This window comes from Malania oleifera, chromosome 1, assembly GCF_029873635.1.
Source record: "Malania oleifera isolate guangnan ecotype guangnan chromosome 1, ASM2987363v1, whole genome shotgun sequence".
Taxonomy (NCBI): Eukaryota; Viridiplantae; Streptophyta; class Magnoliopsida; order Santalales; family Ximeniaceae; genus Malania; species Malania oleifera.
Window position 1 is genome coordinate 136831515 of NC_080417.1, and position 17537 is coordinate 136849051.

The 17537-nt window shown below is 38.0% G+C and overlaps 2 protein-coding genes across 2 annotated transcripts; both read right to left on the bottom strand.

Annotated features, from left to right (window-relative positions):
• Positions 1-279: 279 nt before the first annotated feature.
• LOC131147263 (protochlorophyllide reductase, chloroplastic) lies at positions 280-3050 on the bottom strand. The gene is made up of 5 exons (XM_058097047.1): positions 2691-3050; positions 2492-2590; positions 1331-1868; positions 728-1086; positions 280-612 (listed from the first exon to the last, which is right to left on the bottom strand). The coding sequence occupies exons 1-5, from the start codon at positions 2742-2744 to the stop codon at positions 457-459; spliced, it is 1206 nt and encodes a 401-aa protein (XP_057953030.1). The 5' UTR covers positions 2745-3050; the 3' UTR covers positions 280-456.
• A 1171-nt stretch (positions 3051-4221) lies between these two features.
• LOC131147265 (uncharacterized) lies at positions 4222-16939 on the bottom strand. The gene is made up of 7 exons (XM_058097048.1): positions 14775-16939; positions 10890-10980; positions 9761-9918; positions 9623-9674; positions 9446-9528; positions 9186-9279; positions 4222-5217 (listed from the first exon to the last, which is right to left on the bottom strand). The coding sequence occupies exons 1-7, from the start codon at positions 16395-16397 to the stop codon at positions 4622-4624; spliced, it is 2697 nt and encodes an 898-aa protein (XP_057953031.1). The 5' UTR covers positions 16398-16939; the 3' UTR covers positions 4222-4621.
• Positions 16940-17537: the final 598 nt, after the last annotated feature.

Genomic DNA, 17537 nt, shown 5'->3' on the forward strand with positions numbered 1-17537 from the left:
GCAAAAAATTTCATTGATCGCTGTGTTTTGAATCAATGCCAAGTTCAATTAATATCAGAAGTTGCTTGTTATTCACCTGCCTACTCAAAGTGTAAAATTACACACTTAACTAAATTGTGCTTGGGATTTAGGGAGATTTTCCAGCTTGAAAGTTGGAAAAACAATGTGCATTAATCAAGTTACCATAAACATTCCAAATTCTTAAAATCACAAACATCATTTTCTTTCCCATGTTGGAAATGCTACCAGTGTAGATTTTCCGTTCACAAAAGGGGTGAGTGATTTTAATGTCCACTTCCATCTCTTTCAAGCCATTTGATTTTACAAGAGAAAATCGCTTACAACAGAAGAAATCTGAACCTGAACTCTAATTTCAAGAATGAAGCCTCATTCCCTGTAAATGCTCTCCTCTGGCAAAGATTAGTTGACAAGAAGAACATCTTAGCACTCTCTCATTTAAGCCAAACCAACAAGTTTCTCACTGATTTCCCACACTTTCCGCGCCTTCTCTACATCACTGGCTTCTTTAGACAACTGGTTCTCAAATGAAGCTGAGTTCTTGTTCCAGCTCCAGTACACACCAGACTTTGTCAAGCTTGGTTCACTCACAACCTGAAACAGGAACCAACAACCAGATTAGCAACACAGGATCACTAATTAACCCCATCCCCAACCTTCCCCACCCCCCTGCCCCCACGGTTTTGTCTCACACATGCATTAATCTTACCTGTGCGAGTCTTTTTCCAGCTTCTTCTTCAGAAACATAGCCCTTGGTAATGTATTTCTGGAATGGAGGGAAGAGAAGCCTGAATAAGGGGATATGTTCCCTAAACAAGCCAGTTGTGGCAATGCAGCCTGGGTAAAGTGAAGCAAATGCGATCCCTGTTTCCTCATGGAAACGCCTGTGGAACTCCTGCATAGTCAGCATGTTGCAGACCTTGCTGTCCTTGTAAGCCTTAGCGCCATCAAAGTCTCCACCGTCAACCATGGCTGAGCTGTTTAGCCCATTTAAGCCCCCTGCAAGTCCCCTCAAGTCCCCAAGGTTGGCCTTCGGAGGTACATTTCCAGCCAAGGTGTTTGTGTTCCCTAACATGTTCAAAGAAGTGGCACAAAATTTAGAAATTGCACAGATTGTGGCTCGGAGGCTGAAACTACCAAACTGCTAAAATGATGAAGATTGAAGTTTTAATTGGGGGAGAAGCAATGCATGCCTGGAGAAGGAATAATATCTCAATATGCAATAAAATGGATTTGCAATGCAGTGGAAACTGGAAAAGGGGACATGAAACAAAATTTTAGCTATTGTACTGTTGTGGATTCTAGCTAGCACCTGTAATTGAACCAACTATAATGAGTCGCTTTGACGGGTAATCAGATTTCTTCAAATCATCAAGCAGCAACCGCGAAAGGAGAAAGTGGCCAAGGTGGTTAGTCCCCACACTAAGTTCAAATCCTTCGGCAGTGAATGTAGGCTCCTTGGCAGTAGGAAGGTAGACAGCAGCATTGCAGACCAGGACATCGAGTGGCCTGCCTGATCGTCTGAAGTTATCCACAAATTGTCGGACACTGTCAAGGGAGGCAAGGTCTAGATGCATAATGGTGTAGTTTTCCTTTGCAATGCCAACCGACTTAACAGCACGTTCAGCCTTGAGGAAATCTCTGCAGGCCATAATTACGTGCCATTTACCTGTTTCAGCCAGAGCTTTAGCAGTGGCCAGACCCAGTCCGGACGATGCTCCCGTGATCACTACACTGCCCTGTCTTAGAGTCTTTTTCCCTTCTGGTGTAGCCCGGCTGATTGATGGAGTTGTAACCATTGTCTCAGCTCTCACAGCTCCAGTGAGTTGCCTTCTTTGATTTAATTCCCTCTGCAGGAAACCAGTGATATAATGTAGGAAGATAGGCACACCATAAAGTATTAAAATTTTCCATTCTCAATGTACAAGAACTAAAGACCACAATCTTCAACAGAGTACAACAGAATTCCATAAAAGGTCAATATAATATAAAAAATACTGTATTTCCAGCCAGTTTTCATATAAGCTTAATTGTTCTATACTAAGCCACGGAATGTCAGCAACCCATCAGCATCTTAGAAGAGATGCCTTCCTAAATTTTAGTTTGAAGTTCCTAAAAGATTGTATCCCATATCTAGTCATTATTAGTTCAATAAAAGCCGTCAGTTATGCACCTGAATTTTGTTCTGAGCAATTGAAATTAAAACTGACGTTGCTACCTTTTCTTCTCAACGTAGAAGAGCTAAAGTCAGCCTTTTCTAATTCTTTACACAACACCCATTTTGAAAAATTCTCTCTTCAACATAATTCATCCATTTAAAAAAGTGCGGGTAATAGAAGAAACTGAACTGATGTTTCTTCTTTATGCAAAAAATTACATAAATCATCGATAAGAAGTTCAAACACTAGAATTTTGAGGGCATGAAGAACTTATTTTCTACTAGGAAAGGAAATTGAACTGATGTGGGGAATACCTTGCTTCTCAATGCAGCAGATCTGCAGTCAGCTTTGAGATGGTCAGAGAGGGAAATTCCAAATAGACTTGAGTCCCTGAAAGCTGCACTGGACTTGCCCTGCAAACATGAAACATATCCTAAAACATCAACCCCCATTTCATATGACAATTGCAGCAAGAAGAACAATTTTAAAGTGAGAAAAGGAGTACTAACAGACCTCTTTGTGCACAGAGAGAGCAGATGGAAGCAAAGAAGAAGCCTGCAGAGCCATGGTCACCTGCAAACAGAAGCTCTTCAACTACTTTATTCTGGGTCTCCCTCTTTCTTCTTTTAAGCAATCCTTTCCTTACTAAAATGCAGCGGACTGCTTAGCTGAGTTAAAAAAACAGAACTGAACTTAGCAGAGTAGGAGAGGAGCACTCAATTGGGTGGAGATATTATTCATGTATATATAGGAAATGTTGGTGACAAGAAAGATGGGTCCTGTTGTTTGGATATGGAAAAGCAGAGAGAGAGATATTGAGAGGATAGGATAATTATCAGAAGATGGATCTCTGCCACTTCAAAATCCATTAGCCAATCAGCCTTTGAGTTTTGGATTTCCTCTGATATCTTAGACCATCTCTCTCTCTTTTTTCTTCCATTGAAAGGTCTTGTAGTTATGGGCTCTGGGCCTGTAAAATTGGAAAGGACAAGAATGTGGTGGGCGCCTGGGGCTGGGGAGATGTCATGGAGTTGGGCCAGCTTTGAGATTGGGATGGCCAGTTTTTGTTCAATTCAATTTACTTCAATGTTTTAGTTCAATTCAATTTCTTTTTTGCTTCCCAATATCAAATATTATTAGGAAAAAAATAAAAAATAAAACAAAGAGACTTAATGATGAATGATATCATTTACGGTGCGAAAACAAAATCACTCTTAATTATCTGTCTATCTCTATTAAGTTATTCTCAATTGATAACAAGCTCTTAATTACTGTTTTGATAAATATTATTAGGGTTGCTGTTACTCCTAAATGAAAATTTAGGATGTACTTACATCTAATGTTTTTCTTTTTACACTTAAAGTCTCTCCTAGGGACCCACTTAATGATAATGAAATGGTATAATTCATGACAAGTCTATACAAAGTCGCTCCTAGGAGCATTTACCTAACTATCCAAACTGTACTCCAACCGGCAAATTGAACCCTAACACAACTCACTTTGAAGAGCAAGGAGATAATCACTGGACCCAAAAGATTGATCCAGTGATTAAATGAACCTCAAATGCTTGTTTAATTATATTTAGCCCTTCGTACTAGAAGTTTAATATTTTTTTTTTAATGAGAACTTATCATTTGTCAAAGATAAGTAGAACAAATATTTCAACTATTCCAATTCTTTGGGCCTTGGATACATGAATTTTGAAAGTTGAAACAAGTACTAATTGATCAAATGTTTATCAATTCAATTTTAGACTCATGAATATAATAAAACCAAGCTTCAAATATTAATACTCCCATATGCCACCTAAGTGAATTTATATAATTTTTTATCAGAATGTTCTTGCAGCTCCGACCATACAAACACCTAAAACACTGCTTTCTGTCTTCATTTCTTGTTGGCCTTGGCCTCCTCTGTTTTTGACAGAGCTTCCTCAGTAGAATAAAAAGCTAAAATTTACATCACATAATCAAAACAGGCTTACAAAACTCCAAAAAGAGGATGAACAATTTCCTGGCCTGCGGCCAGTTTCACACAACTAGAATGATTTCGAATGAATTGTAAAAGAATTATATTTTTTTAATTCAATAAGATTTTATCATGCTCATAACTCTACAATTCCCGATCACAGAAATCCATCGTTTTCTAAATTCAAAGTATAATCTCTTTTTTTTCCCCCATTGTTTTTTTTTTTTTTTCCCCTTGACAAATCTATCCTTTTTCCTCCATGCCTAGCCAGACTGGCTCTCCCATCCCCCATCCCAGATCTGACAGGCACAAGCACATGAAAACAAGAATTGAATTCGCCAATATTACAAATCTCACCCTTTTTTTTTTTTTTTTTTTTTCCCTCTGTACACATTTTTTCAATGAAGGGGGGATTGGTGCAAACCGATTTCAAGTACTTCAGGAACTCATTTTCCCTGTGCTGGAGATGAATCCATTTATATCCGAACTGGCAATCCAAAGTTTTGGAAAGTTCTGATTTCCCCCCGGACGCCAGCAGTTACAATGACCAAACCCCAAGCAGACCTATTCAGCATCCCATTGGAGAAGTCCATGCTGGCTTGAGGACTCTGGTTCTTCGCAGCCAAAAGAAGCTTTTCTTCTGGCCATGTTGCAGAGATTCTATCAAAGAAGTAGCTGTTGCTTGCACTCGAAATAGTACCATGAAGTGGGCTACTGATACGCCCAGGTAATGATGGTGAACCCTCATTACAAATAATCTCCTCAACAGGAGTAGGAGGGTGGTTGGCTGCTGAGGCCTCGTCCAGATGATTGCCAAGCCCATTTAGCTCCCCTGAACATGAGTCTTGGAGCTCCCACATGTCAACAATGCCAGGCCAAGGGATGGCAACCGATACATCTTGGCAGTGGAAATGTTCATAAGAGCGTGTGACAGTAACACCTTTGGTCCTGCTAAGTCGGGAATCACCTTCGTATGTCCACACAAACACATGAGAATCCTCACTCGCACACACCACATATTTTCCATTTGCTGTGAGGGAGGCTGAGATTTGGCTGCTTGTGTTGCGGAAACCTGTTGCATAATAACATCAATCATGCACTCAAAAATTATAGAAGACAAAATGGGGATTTTTTTTACCATGATACATTCTCAAGATTCCAGCAAAGCTGGTGATACCATCAATAATTATAACTAAAACATCACAAAAACTCTCCTTGCCTCAGTTATTTGAAAGCATACCCTAATCAGTGAATAAGTTGAGCTTCTAATGCATAACTCCTAACCTATTTTCTAAATTTTGGGTTGATGAAATATCCTAGCATGGGAATATAGATGAAAAAGGGGACCAATCACACCTTCACTGAACAAGCCTGAACCTTAAAAATTTTGACAAGTGATAAGAGTTCTCCAAATGAGAACAACCAGTAAATCACAGCAATCTGGTTTTTTATAATGCAGAGACTAGTTGCCAAGGCATTTGTTGAGCTTCATTCAACATGAATCTGTTTGCTTAGCGTAGTAATTCTACTAACAGCATGTTTGGTTTGTGGAATGAAGTGGGATGGGAATGGAATGGAGTGAAGATAGAAAGGATAGTATGATGAAATCAAGTAATAAATTTGATGCCATCCCCCCCAATTCCATTCCATTCCATTCCTAAGTACCAAATGTGCAGTAAGTACCACAAGTCCTTTAAAAAAATTAAGTTCTCTCCGTGTCAAGGGCTGCCGACCTTTCTTTGATGAGGTCACTGCAAGAGTTATACTTGGATAAAGTTCTTATCATATGTAGGCACACTTCAGTTGGAGGCTGCTGCTTTACAAAGCCTTCAGATGGACTAGTGCAGCATGTTTGTCCCTACAACAAAAGTCATCAAAACTGCTGGGGACAAGGGTCCGCAACTTTTATGGTCCCAGAATGAGCTTAACAAAAGAGTTTGATTAGCTTCTTGGGAAAGTTTATGGTTTCCTCACAAGGAGGCTTAGGAATTACAAAAACTAATGATGGTTCATTGTTAACAGATCCCCCTGCTTTGTGGTGATTTCAATATACTCCAGAAGGATAGACATAAAATCACCCAATAGAAGTACTTGGTGCTGGAAATTTAAGCCCAAATCTTACAGTACATTGTGGATAATGGAGCCAACACTAGTTTCTGGCATGAAAATTAAATTCATTTGGAACACCTATGGACAGGTAATCAAAGAGCGCTGTTGCGGAAGGTAGAATGGGAAAAAGCTGGGCATTGCTGAACTTTGACAGTTGAGAAAAACTAGTCATATTACACAATGACAATGCACTATTTTTTCTGGTTCCCTGATAAAAAAAGGTAAATTTCAAATAACAGGGCCATAGTTTAGCTGCATGTAGTAATAGATATCACCAACTCATCATGTTTAGATGGGAAAAGCAATCATTTTACTGTTCCAAGCATCTGCTGTGTCAGAATGCAAATGAAAACCGATTTTTTTTTTTTTTTTTCTCTTTCTTTTGACTGGGTTTTCAAAATGGGTGTGAGAGCACTACTCAGAAAATATGGGCAGATCTAGCACATATTGGATGCTTGAAGTTGGTTTGCTTAAATGCAAGAAAAGAGAAGCTTACTAACAGAATTTGAATTGCCATTGAGTGGAGCAACCTATCATAATTGGATTGAGAGAAATAATAGCAGGCCATTCAAGACTCCATGCTCAAGCAGCACATATGAAGAAGATTTATGAGGACATAAGCTCAAGTTTTTTAGCCCCTTTGCTATTGAACTGAAAGCAATGAAAGGAATAGCAATTGTTTTGAGAAATGGGTTTTAGAAGACATATAAAGCTTGATGCACCTACTGTTTTGTATTCAAATTAAGTAATCTGTGTATCATTCTTGTTAGGAGTTTGTCTTGCACATTTTGGTGCTGATGTTTGGCCGGTAGCATGCTCCACTAATTTGGTGTTGCTTTGCTCTGCAGTCTTGCTGTTTTCTGCATTCAGCTTGTGTATTCGTTTTATCGTTTGTTGTTTGCGGTTTTGAGGTTCTGTATTTGAGCTTGTATTGATGTCTACTAACAAATTAACCCACAAAAAAAAATGATCATTACATTACCAGAATTTCAATGGGGAATAATCACTCATGCCTAATTATCAAACATTAAACAGTGATTCATAAGCACCATGATGATGCTAGTTTAGAGTGGGACTCACCAAAAGATAGGCACGATTTAGGATATCACCAAGGCAAAAGACCCTTGCAACATAGATCATGCTTACATGTTTATTTGAACAGTACTCCTACAATTTCCATAAGTTTCACCCCAAGTTTATGAAGTATTCAACAAATCTGACGTGCAACACTTGAAAATTGCATTGATAACACACCATGATTTCTAGTTGAAATATAATCTAAGGCTTACCAGATAATCCGAAGGCCCAAAACCTATTATTTGTACTCTCTCATTTCTTCTTGGATGCAACCTAGATACTAATTTCAGAACATTTTTGTTTGTGCTTTTTATATCTTTTACCAAATTCTAAAGCTTAGCCACATGAGGCATATTCGGTAAAATTTCTGGTAACTTTCCTGGTTTCCCCTCCTTTGGAAATTGGAACATAGTTTCCAAAGAACTTCATAAGACTGTTTCATCATTTTTCAGAAACAAAAAATAAATAAACAAAATAAAATAAAAATAGATAAAACACACCCAAATGCATGTAAATGCAAGCAACAAAAACCAAAACATCCCCAAGCATGCCGACTTCACCTTTGGTTCTTAAACCAATTCATTTTACGCTTGATAAAATTATTGTAGATTCAACTATTTTTTGTTACATGACAACACTTCCACAAATTTGTTACATACAAGATTGAGTTGCATCTTGTCAAATGCACATCTTGCTCCTAAACTTGATTTTATGGCATTGAAGCTCAAACTTAGGGATCCATTTCAAACCCTACCATAATCTCATATCTGCAGTTTCAGACACAATATGACTGGATTGTGCACCCCAGTTGTGCACTTCTCATTGACAAATTTATCAATTATCAAGAAACACATCAATACTATAGCTCAAATATGCGAAGCAAGAGAAAGCCATGTTTTTTGGGGAAAATAAGTACATATATTTATTTCTTTATGCACTTTGCAGAAGGAATTAGCTCTTCTAGCCTTGTGGCTTGTACCATCATTAAATCTAATCAAAATTATAATATTTGCACATGGCCAAAACCAAGGAATCATAAATATTTTCTGCATCTTAGTTATCAATGAGTACAACCTTTTAAATTATAGCAAAGGCAATTGTCTCTTGTTTCATCTTTATTCATACTACCCCTCATCCATTTCAGCATCAGCAGCTTAGCTATACATTCATTGTTATAAACAGGTTAAAACAGAGACTGCTAATAGTTTGTACCATATATCTCAATTGGCATGCAGTTGTTCTACAACCTAACATTACTCAACCAGCACTCTTCCTATTCAATACTCTTCATTTTGAAGGCAAATCCTATTTCAATCTCCTCTTTTATGGATAACCAATCCAACATAACAAACACAATCACTATGAAGTATTTCTCATCCAACAGTTTCCACAATTCTGACAACTCTACTGCCAGCATTATTAAGTCCGTAAATTCTGTTTTAGTCATAACTTAAAACCCTTGAAACTCTCAAGCATCCTTCAACAGATAAAAACTTACTGTTATTCCTTACTTTAATTCCATACTTAATACTACTGCAATAAGAATAGTAACTCCATCCTGTCACTCCAAAAAAGATGAATAATGAATTCATCCCTGGAAATGGGAGAAACATGCCTGGCAGGCTCACTGCCAATCCCTGATGCAAGTCAATTATAACTGAGAAGTTGACTACCAAATTAATCCACACTAGTCACAAAAACTCCGCATTTTAAACATTGGCCACGCTGAAATATTTATTTAATATAATTGAATTTGTAACTTTTGCAATATAATTCACCAACCACAACTCAAATCACAATCTCAGGCAACTACACAATATACGGACAAAACAATATATAATATTTCAGTGTTACCTTTGAATTTGTGAACCAGATCAATACCCTCAATGACCCGAATTCGTGAATCTGCAGATGTAATAAGCACCTCTGATGAACTTCCTGGAGCAAACTGTATAATTAAACTAATCAGCAACTGAACAAGGATGAGGTGCAAACTCAACGCAACCCCCCCCCCCCCTGCCCCCAAAAAAACTTCGGCCCAAGTGAAAATAGCTCAATAACAGGAGAAATGGAAAGAATAATGTTTCTCTTAACAATATAGGGCCAGTTAATACCTGGAAACCGGTAATTTTCTTCTGATGTGATTTCTTTTTTTTATTCTGCAAATTGATTTGACTTTTTTGCTGCAACTTATTTTCTGGAAAAAAAAATTACAATTAATACATCAAAGACAGAGAGGGAGGAAATCTCACACAACAAATAACACAAACAAGCGCTCAACAGAGTCATACCAGCTGTGTTGTACAATCGGCAGCTCCCCTTGTTTGAACCAACCAGTGCACCCTTTTGAAATCAACAAAAATTCTTTCAGCCACATAAATCTTTTGTGTATCATACAATGATCGTAGGTAAATTGAAAAAGGACCAACCTGACCATCTGGTGTGTAGCAAGCTGCAGTGATCATCTCATGCAGATCATTCCAATCAACAACTTGACGATCAGGAATGCTCCATATGCGGACCTTTGCATCTAGGGAACCACTGATGAAGTATCTATCATCAACAGGATTAAACTGGATGCAAGTTACTGTGTCAAGGAAAATCCAAAAGTAGCAATGAAATTAGCTAATAAATAAACCATTATAACTGAAAGATACAATATATTGTATTTTACGTCTATATATATATATATATATATATATATTTGGACAACAACGATCAATATTGAATATTATATTATTAAACTGCCCTCAACCCATTACAAATGCAAAGGAAGGTAGTATCACTAATCCAAAAAGATATGATATGAAAGTACCCATCTTCAAAAATTCTTGTACCTCCAACCACACACTAATATAGTGTGTGTGTGTGTATATATATATATATGCATTAGGATCCCGATTCATGGATCTCTCGGTTTTAGGAATAAAAATAAGAGGGCCAAATCATTTCTTTAGACTCTTCTTCAAATTCAAGAAATGTTGGTTCAACATATTTCATTATAATTCTATAATTCGAATATCATTTCCTATTCAATCCCTTCAAGTACGATTCCCAGGAAACCCCGTCAAAGAAAACTATGGGAGAAAAGTCATTTTAACCATTTCAGTGTACAGATTCACTAACGCATACTTTTTATGAAACAAGCTACCCAACTAATTATTGCCCAAAACACAACTGACTAACATAGGGGAGCACTTAGGAGTTACAGAAGAACACCCAGCATGTGCTAACCCCTCTAATTTCATCTGATTTTACTTCTGGACTTGGATCTGTATGATTTGGACTTATCACGACCTCTGGACTTGGTTGATATGAAATAAATCTATCCCATCCTAAGACATTAAACATACAAAGAAATTCTTCCTTGAATTTGTTGATCAATTTAGTAAAATATCAGACTTTTTTTTATAAGTTCTCTTAAGTATGATTTTTCTACGAGTAGAGGAAGACTTTTGATATTGTTCTAGTAGTGTCTCGTTGTAAAGAATTCAACCACATTATCTCTCAGAGCTAAAAAATACTTGACACAACAACTGCTAACTAGCAAATACTTACCATAATCACTATGCGAAAATACTTTTAAACAAGACTGGCTTGACAAGTTCCAGAGCCGCACCGTTTTGTCCATTGAAGATGAGAGCAAATGCTGAAAAGTAGAAATTCAGAAAATAAGACATTTGATGAAAATTTAATTAGCAAGAAGTTAGAACTCACAAATCTAAAAGAACCTCGGTCACTTGCACAAATGCAGCTGTTTATATATTCAATACTTCAATATATAATTGAGGACGCACACAAACACGCATATGCACACACAAAACTCAAGGATTCTCCATGCATGACTTCTTTTGCACTTTCTGAAATATCACTGGCCTCCCGTGATTTATGCAAATTAAATATCTTTCTAACAGTTTGACATCTGCATTATTTTCTTCTCATCTTCAAGCTTGTATACTTTCAATTGTTGATTGGCTGTTAAGTGTTTATCCCATAGTCGCATATCCACTCAAATATAAATTAGGAGCAAAATTTTAAAAAAAATATTGAAATTCAGAACACAATCTGACAGGAACATATCAAATATCTAAGAGGAAGTCAGCAATTTCAGCAGCATCAAAGTTTTTGCATCTACCCAATATATGAGAATGAGAAGAAAGGCTATGATGTACAAAAAATAAGCATGAGTAGTAGTATATAGGAGTGGGGGCAGGCTCCCAGTCCCAGGCTGTCAAATCCTAGAGCTCACATGTACCCCACCCGCAGTTGGTTCTGCATGAATATAGAACTCCAATAAATAGCAAATCTAAAAATCCAGACAAAAAAAGTATCTTTACATGATCATGTCAAATTGCACTGTGTCAGGAATAGTCAACCGAGTCAGGACAGAGTTATCAAATCCAACAGAACTGTATCACTGACAGTCCAAAAATCATAATTTACTAAACCGAAGCTCAATAAGTATCCATCCAATGTTTTAAAATATTGGGAGGACTTTGTTGCAACTACCTTAAACAGCAAGGCGCTAGAAAATAATATCAAGAAAATAACAACACAAGATAAATATTATACTCATTAGTTCAATGTTATCTTGGAGACCTTATTGAAAATCTATGTTGCTTCCCAGTGACTGCAGAATCAAGTATGAGTGCATGTCTAACTTCAAGTATGAGTGCATGTCTAAGTGTCAAGCTATCCTACTATTTTCTAGAGATTTTCCATCATTTTGAAATGTCCAGCAGGCCATCCATGTCCCACAACCAGGTGCTGGACACAAGTAATCTACCCTATAAATATAATGGAGGGTCCAAGTACCAAACCTGAAAATCATGCAGTTAAAAGCCCTGGACAGTAGCACAATGTAATGTTGTGCTGAGGTCAGAGAGTCATCTACCAATGTTTAATATCATATTAAATTACTGGCTTCTGCCCCTAGATTATTGAATGGGAATTCGCATACCCAGAAACCATATGGAAAAAAGATTAGCATGGCATGCTTAAAAGGGAGGATGCATATTTCAATATTGAGAACAGCTCTCAGGCAATAAACATCCAATTCATCAATGTTCCACATACCACATGGATTGTAATAGTTGGAACTGAAGTGTTTTTCAGTTCCTCATAGTCTTCATCCACTATTAATATTCTATAATACACATCAATAGCCAAACAAACAACCATTTCATCTTGGAGTTTAATGAGCAATGTGAATTTTAAAACTAAGGCCTTTATCATAACCAAGTTGTCCCATATATTCTGTTAACTACTGGCTGCTGCACAAGAATGCATCCATGATTCCATAGAGAGTTATTGTATCCTCCATTTGACCCATTTAGAAAGTAAAACAGAATGATACAATATTTTCAGAAGGAATACATTTATTATAATAAAGGTCAACACAGCATTCAAAGTCTGAAACTAGAACCAGAAAGCACTCAACACCATAATATAACCCCACATCGACTAGTTTCTACATACACAGAAAGGAACCAAACTAATCTCTCGTAGAACTATGTTCAATTTTAAGGCTGTCAAAAAAGAAATTTCTCCCATTTTACTTTTGTTAATGACTTCTTGCGCTTTAAACCCCGAAATTCAAAAAATACATAAAAGGATGTACAACTGTTAGAAGCCATTTTTAAACTAACAGTATGATTAAATAAAACAATGCTCTATTTTAATGTACAAAAAAAGGTACTCAAACACATACACCAACAATAGTATCCCAGTCAATCAAACAACCAGTTGCTTCTCACTAATACACAATTTTTCTAACCACTAACCAGTGAACGATGGATAGCCCTATTTTAATACAAAACCATATAGACATCATTTCAGGCGCATACACCTATATTGCAATTCAATTCCTCTGGTATTGTCACTTTGTCACAGCTCCAGCTGGTGTCCACGATATGCAACTTTCAAGTTTCAACAACTTAACCAGCTAAATTGTTAAAAGTATTATTACACTTTCCAAATTGATCAATGTGCTAATACATCACATGATATCAACTAGCACGATCCCTATATTTGTGCTTTTCAAGAATTCAGATTTTAGACCACTACAGACTTTACAGTCATCTACAGATAACTGAATAAAATAGGATCAACTTTCCGGAAGACAAAAATGTCCTATGTATGTTGAATAGAGGAGTGAAGCTCATTCACTTAGAAAGGATAAGTTGATGTAGCTTGAAAGTTAAGAGGCAAAGAGTTTTGTATTAATGAACATTTCTAGGAAAAGTTTTGCACCCGAAAGTCAAAGAGGAAAGATCTTAAAAAAAAAAAAAAAAAAAAGGGCAACCCGGAGCACAAAGCTCCCGCGTATGCAGGGTCCGGGGAAGGGGCAGACCACAATGGGTCTATAGTACGTAGCCTTACCTTGCATTTTTGCAAGAGACTGTTTCCACGCCTCAAACTTGTGACCTCTAGGTCACACGGCAACAACCTTACCATTGCGCCTAAGCTCCCCTTCTCAAAGAGGAAAGATATATTGAATGTAATTTACTCTCAGCAAAAATGTCAATGTGGTGTGCCGAAGGTCTCAAACACTCAATAGAAGCAAGCCCATATCATGGGATGATTTCATCTAAAGCTTGAGAAGCAGGTTGAATTACAGACGAACAACTATTTGAAATCTTATTTCAATGAAACAACAGTCTAGTTAAAAACAAGAAACTATACTGGGGACGGCTTGAGGTGAAAACCTAGGCAGGGCATGTAAGGAACAAAATACCTTTTATCCTTTTTCCTTTTTTTCTTTTTTCTTTGGCTGGGTTTTTTTTTTTTCGGTTGAAGAGGGGGGGGGGGATCAAGGCAAAAGAGACAAGCCAAAGTGGACCCTTTAAGGACTAATTTTATCACTGTAATTCTTTGTTCAATCATCATGCAGGCAACATCTACTTGTGCTCTCCAAACACCACATTCCTTTGTAAGTGCATAAAAAAGCAACCTAACAAACACATAAACTATGTCAACATGCTAGTTTGCAGGAGGCCTGCAAGATCAGTATCAAGTACTGCCAAAACCAAATGAACCAATGGCTGACAACTTGGCATTCTGATGCTACAACAAAAAAAATTTTCAAGGTCTTCCCCCTTTATTTTGAATTTTTAACCTTTAAAACTGAAGAATTTTCTCTTCAATTTTTTTCAAATATCACCAATGCACAACAATCTCTCCCACATTTTCAGTTAACACATTTAATTCCCCAATTTAACCCATTCATTATATATTTTTGTACACTAGGCTAAATGTGTGAACAAAAAATTCTTCATTTAATGCCTGACAGAACTTAAGGACGAGAGAAAGCATCAATTTATTTTGGGCTGTAAGTAAATAATCATGCAACAAAGCAGACTGATTGACAATGCATACCTACTGGAATATGAGAATAATAACTTAACCATAACAGGAATAATTTTTTCATAAATGGTAACTAACCTGAGACTTAGACCATGAAAGGTCAAGCACATCATCAAGATGTCCTAGGAATGAGCAAAAAGGCTTCTCTGAAAGTGCAAAAACAGTCTCTGGAACCACAACTTGCTCCAAACTCAGTGATTTCCTGCTAATAGATGGCTTTCCTCTTCTCTTCTTCTCTGAGTAGAAATCTGCATTTGGGGATATAGAAGTTGGCTCTGGAGACCCATTTGACATTAGTAATAGATTCAGATTCCCATCCTCCAGCTTCTCCATTAACAACTCACCCTTCCTCTCTGATTCCATAACCTGCCACACATGAATAACACAATCCTCACCTGCACTAGCTAGATACCTTCCATCCAAACTAAATTTAATGCTCCAAATAGACCCATTATGAGCCTGTATCTCCTGGCTCTTGTAAAGCGCAGTGAGCTCTTTGCATGACTTTCCATACGGCCTAACCCTAATTCTCTCAGGCCCATGAAATGAAACATCCTGGCTATCATCAGTCGCGGAGCTTGACCTCCGTCCCCCCTTTTCTGATGAGGTATCCCTCTCATCACTGCTCCGCCTCTCTTTATTGCCCGTCACAGAACTGGCAACATTCCTGATGCTCTTAAACCAACCCCCTTTCTTCTTCGTCTTCAAACTGCTCCCACTTCCACCATTCACATTTGAATCTGAATTGTCCTTATTATTGCCTTCCTCCACATTCTGCCTCCGCATCAGTTCCTGCACAATAGGTGAATGCCCAACACACATCTCAAACTCTTCCATAGTCAACTGCCTGCCAGTCCCAACCTCTTTAAGCTTGTTCCACATACCATCTTCCCTAAGCTCATTAACCACAAATTCCTTCCCATTGTCAAGATCCTTGATTGTGCATACCTGGTCTTGGGCTCTACCAATCCCACTACAATCTGAATCTTCCTCAAACTCTCCACCACCATTTGCAGCGACTGGCAAGGAATTACAATTAAGGCTAGGGTTCGAATATGAATTAGTTGAGTCACTCCTAATATCACTGACCCTCTTACAATTCTTCCCCCTGGGAGGCTTATTCGGCGATACGGCAATAGGTGATGGAGACCCATTGCCGCACCGAGGATTAACAACGTCAATGCGGTTATTTACAGAAAGAATCGAAGGAGAAGAACAAATGGATGACAAATTACACTGATGTGGCAAAGGCGAAGAGTCGCAATCTCTTGAACCGTCCGATTTCGAACGAACCATGCCCGTGCCACCACGAAAGTTGGTATCGGCCGGTTTTTCACTACTCAAGAGATCCGACGACGCCGATCTCCCAAAATCTCCTGCAGCGCAAGCAATGACGGGTTTACTGCGGGCGAGAGAAGGGTCCCGACTGAGACCCATTTCGTGGAGCAGGCGACTACGGCGCTCTTCGACGGAGGACGGCTCGGAGACCCAGATATCGTACTTGGACACGGACATGGGGAATCTGGGGATCGAAATGTGGTGGTGGTGGTGGTGATTCTGATAGTGCGTCGAACTGTAATTCGGCGAACTAGCATCATCGTCGTCGGATGTGGAAGTGGAAGAGGAGGAAGACGAAAGAATCCGATCAAGCGATTCATAGAAACGCTCTTCTTCGTCTTCTTCGTCCCCGGCTTTGCTCATCGTTTGGGCATTCTCGTCCAAATGCCCCACACTCAAATGGATCCGATCAGACGCCTCCCTCTTATCTTTCTCTCTCGCTCTCTCACTCTGAGCGCTTTGTCACTCTTCACTTGCAGGAGCCGCCGCCGCAGAGGGAGAAAGGTGCGGGAATTCGGAGAGATCGGTATAGAGGGGAGTGACGTCGAAGATCAATCTCTATGGGTTTTACTTGGAACTCAGATCCGATGATGGGTTAGAGTAGAGAGACACACAGAGAAAGAGAGAGAAAAGGGAACGCAGCCCTATGCAGTTCGTGCAAGAAGACAGGGGCTGAGGGGACTTGGGGGGAAGGAACGGTGTCGTGTGGTGTGATGTTGTGGGAGATTTGGTGATGTTTTTGTTGGGGGATGGGATCCCAATCCAAGAGAAACTCCGCAGAGAGAGAAAATTATCTCGCTGATTTTCCTCCCCCCTTTTCGCGAGAAAAGAAAAGAAGAAAATGACGAGCAAGTAGAAACTGCCACTTGTTGTCTACCGGACCATGACCAAAATTTTCTCACCGCGAAAGAGAAACCGTCACTTGGGCGATGTAACATCCCAAGACTTTAAAAATTGGTGCTCTAATTTAGGATTATCATTTCTATGCTTTAAAATTTCTTTTAAATGTTAACCCTTCTAAGGGTAATTTTAAACAATTAATATGAATTCGTGAGTGAAGACTAATTAAGTTTAATACGGACATGCTTAAAGAAAATCTTTTTTTCCTAAAATAAAACACTACATTTAAAATTTATGCACATCTCATAATATAATTTTTAAAATTTCTTTCCTGCTATTGATATATTAAGAATTTTTTCTTTCGTTAGGTTAGATTAGATTTGTGCGTATGTTAAGGAGGATTGTCATGCTTAAGAATAAATGAATCACATTTTTGAAATATTAACTTTTAATACATTAATGATACGATTTTGTACTCCCAAACATCACCATGTTTTATTTGATATAGTAACTTTAGGACATTAAAAATGTAAAATAAAGATTTGGATGGATGACAAATATTTTAAGGATTTAAAATATTTTGTATTGAATAACCAAATATTTGAAATCAATAAAAATTAAAATGAGAATAATACTAAAATGCAAATAGCTATATTCGCATCT

Bases quoted from the DNA above. Each gene is read 5' to 3' on its own strand.
- LOC131147263 (XM_058097047.1), bottom strand. From the start codon at position 2,744: ATGGCTCTGCAGGCTTCTTCTTTGCTTCCATCTGCTCTCTCTGTGCAC. The intron at 1,869-2,491 runs GTATTCCCCACA...GGTTTCCTGCAG, and splicing joins CTGCTGCATTGAGAAGCAAG to AGGGAATTAAATCAAAGAAG. The intron at 1,087-1,330 runs GTGCTAGCTAGA...TGAACATGTTAG, and splicing joins TATAGTTGGTTCAATTACAG to GGAACACAAACACCTTGGCT.
- LOC131147265 (XM_058097048.1), bottom strand. From the start codon at position 16,397: ATGAGCAAAGCCGGGGACGAAGAAGACGAAGAAGAGCGTTTCTATGAA. The intron at 9,919-10,889 runs GTAAGTATTTGC...TCCTTGACACAG, and splicing joins ATTTTCGCATAGTGATTATG to TAACTTGCATCCAGTTTAAT. The intron at 9,529-9,622 runs GTATGACTCTGT...TTTTTTTTCCAG, and splicing joins CCGATTGTACAACACAGCTG to AAAATAAGTTGCAGCAAAAA.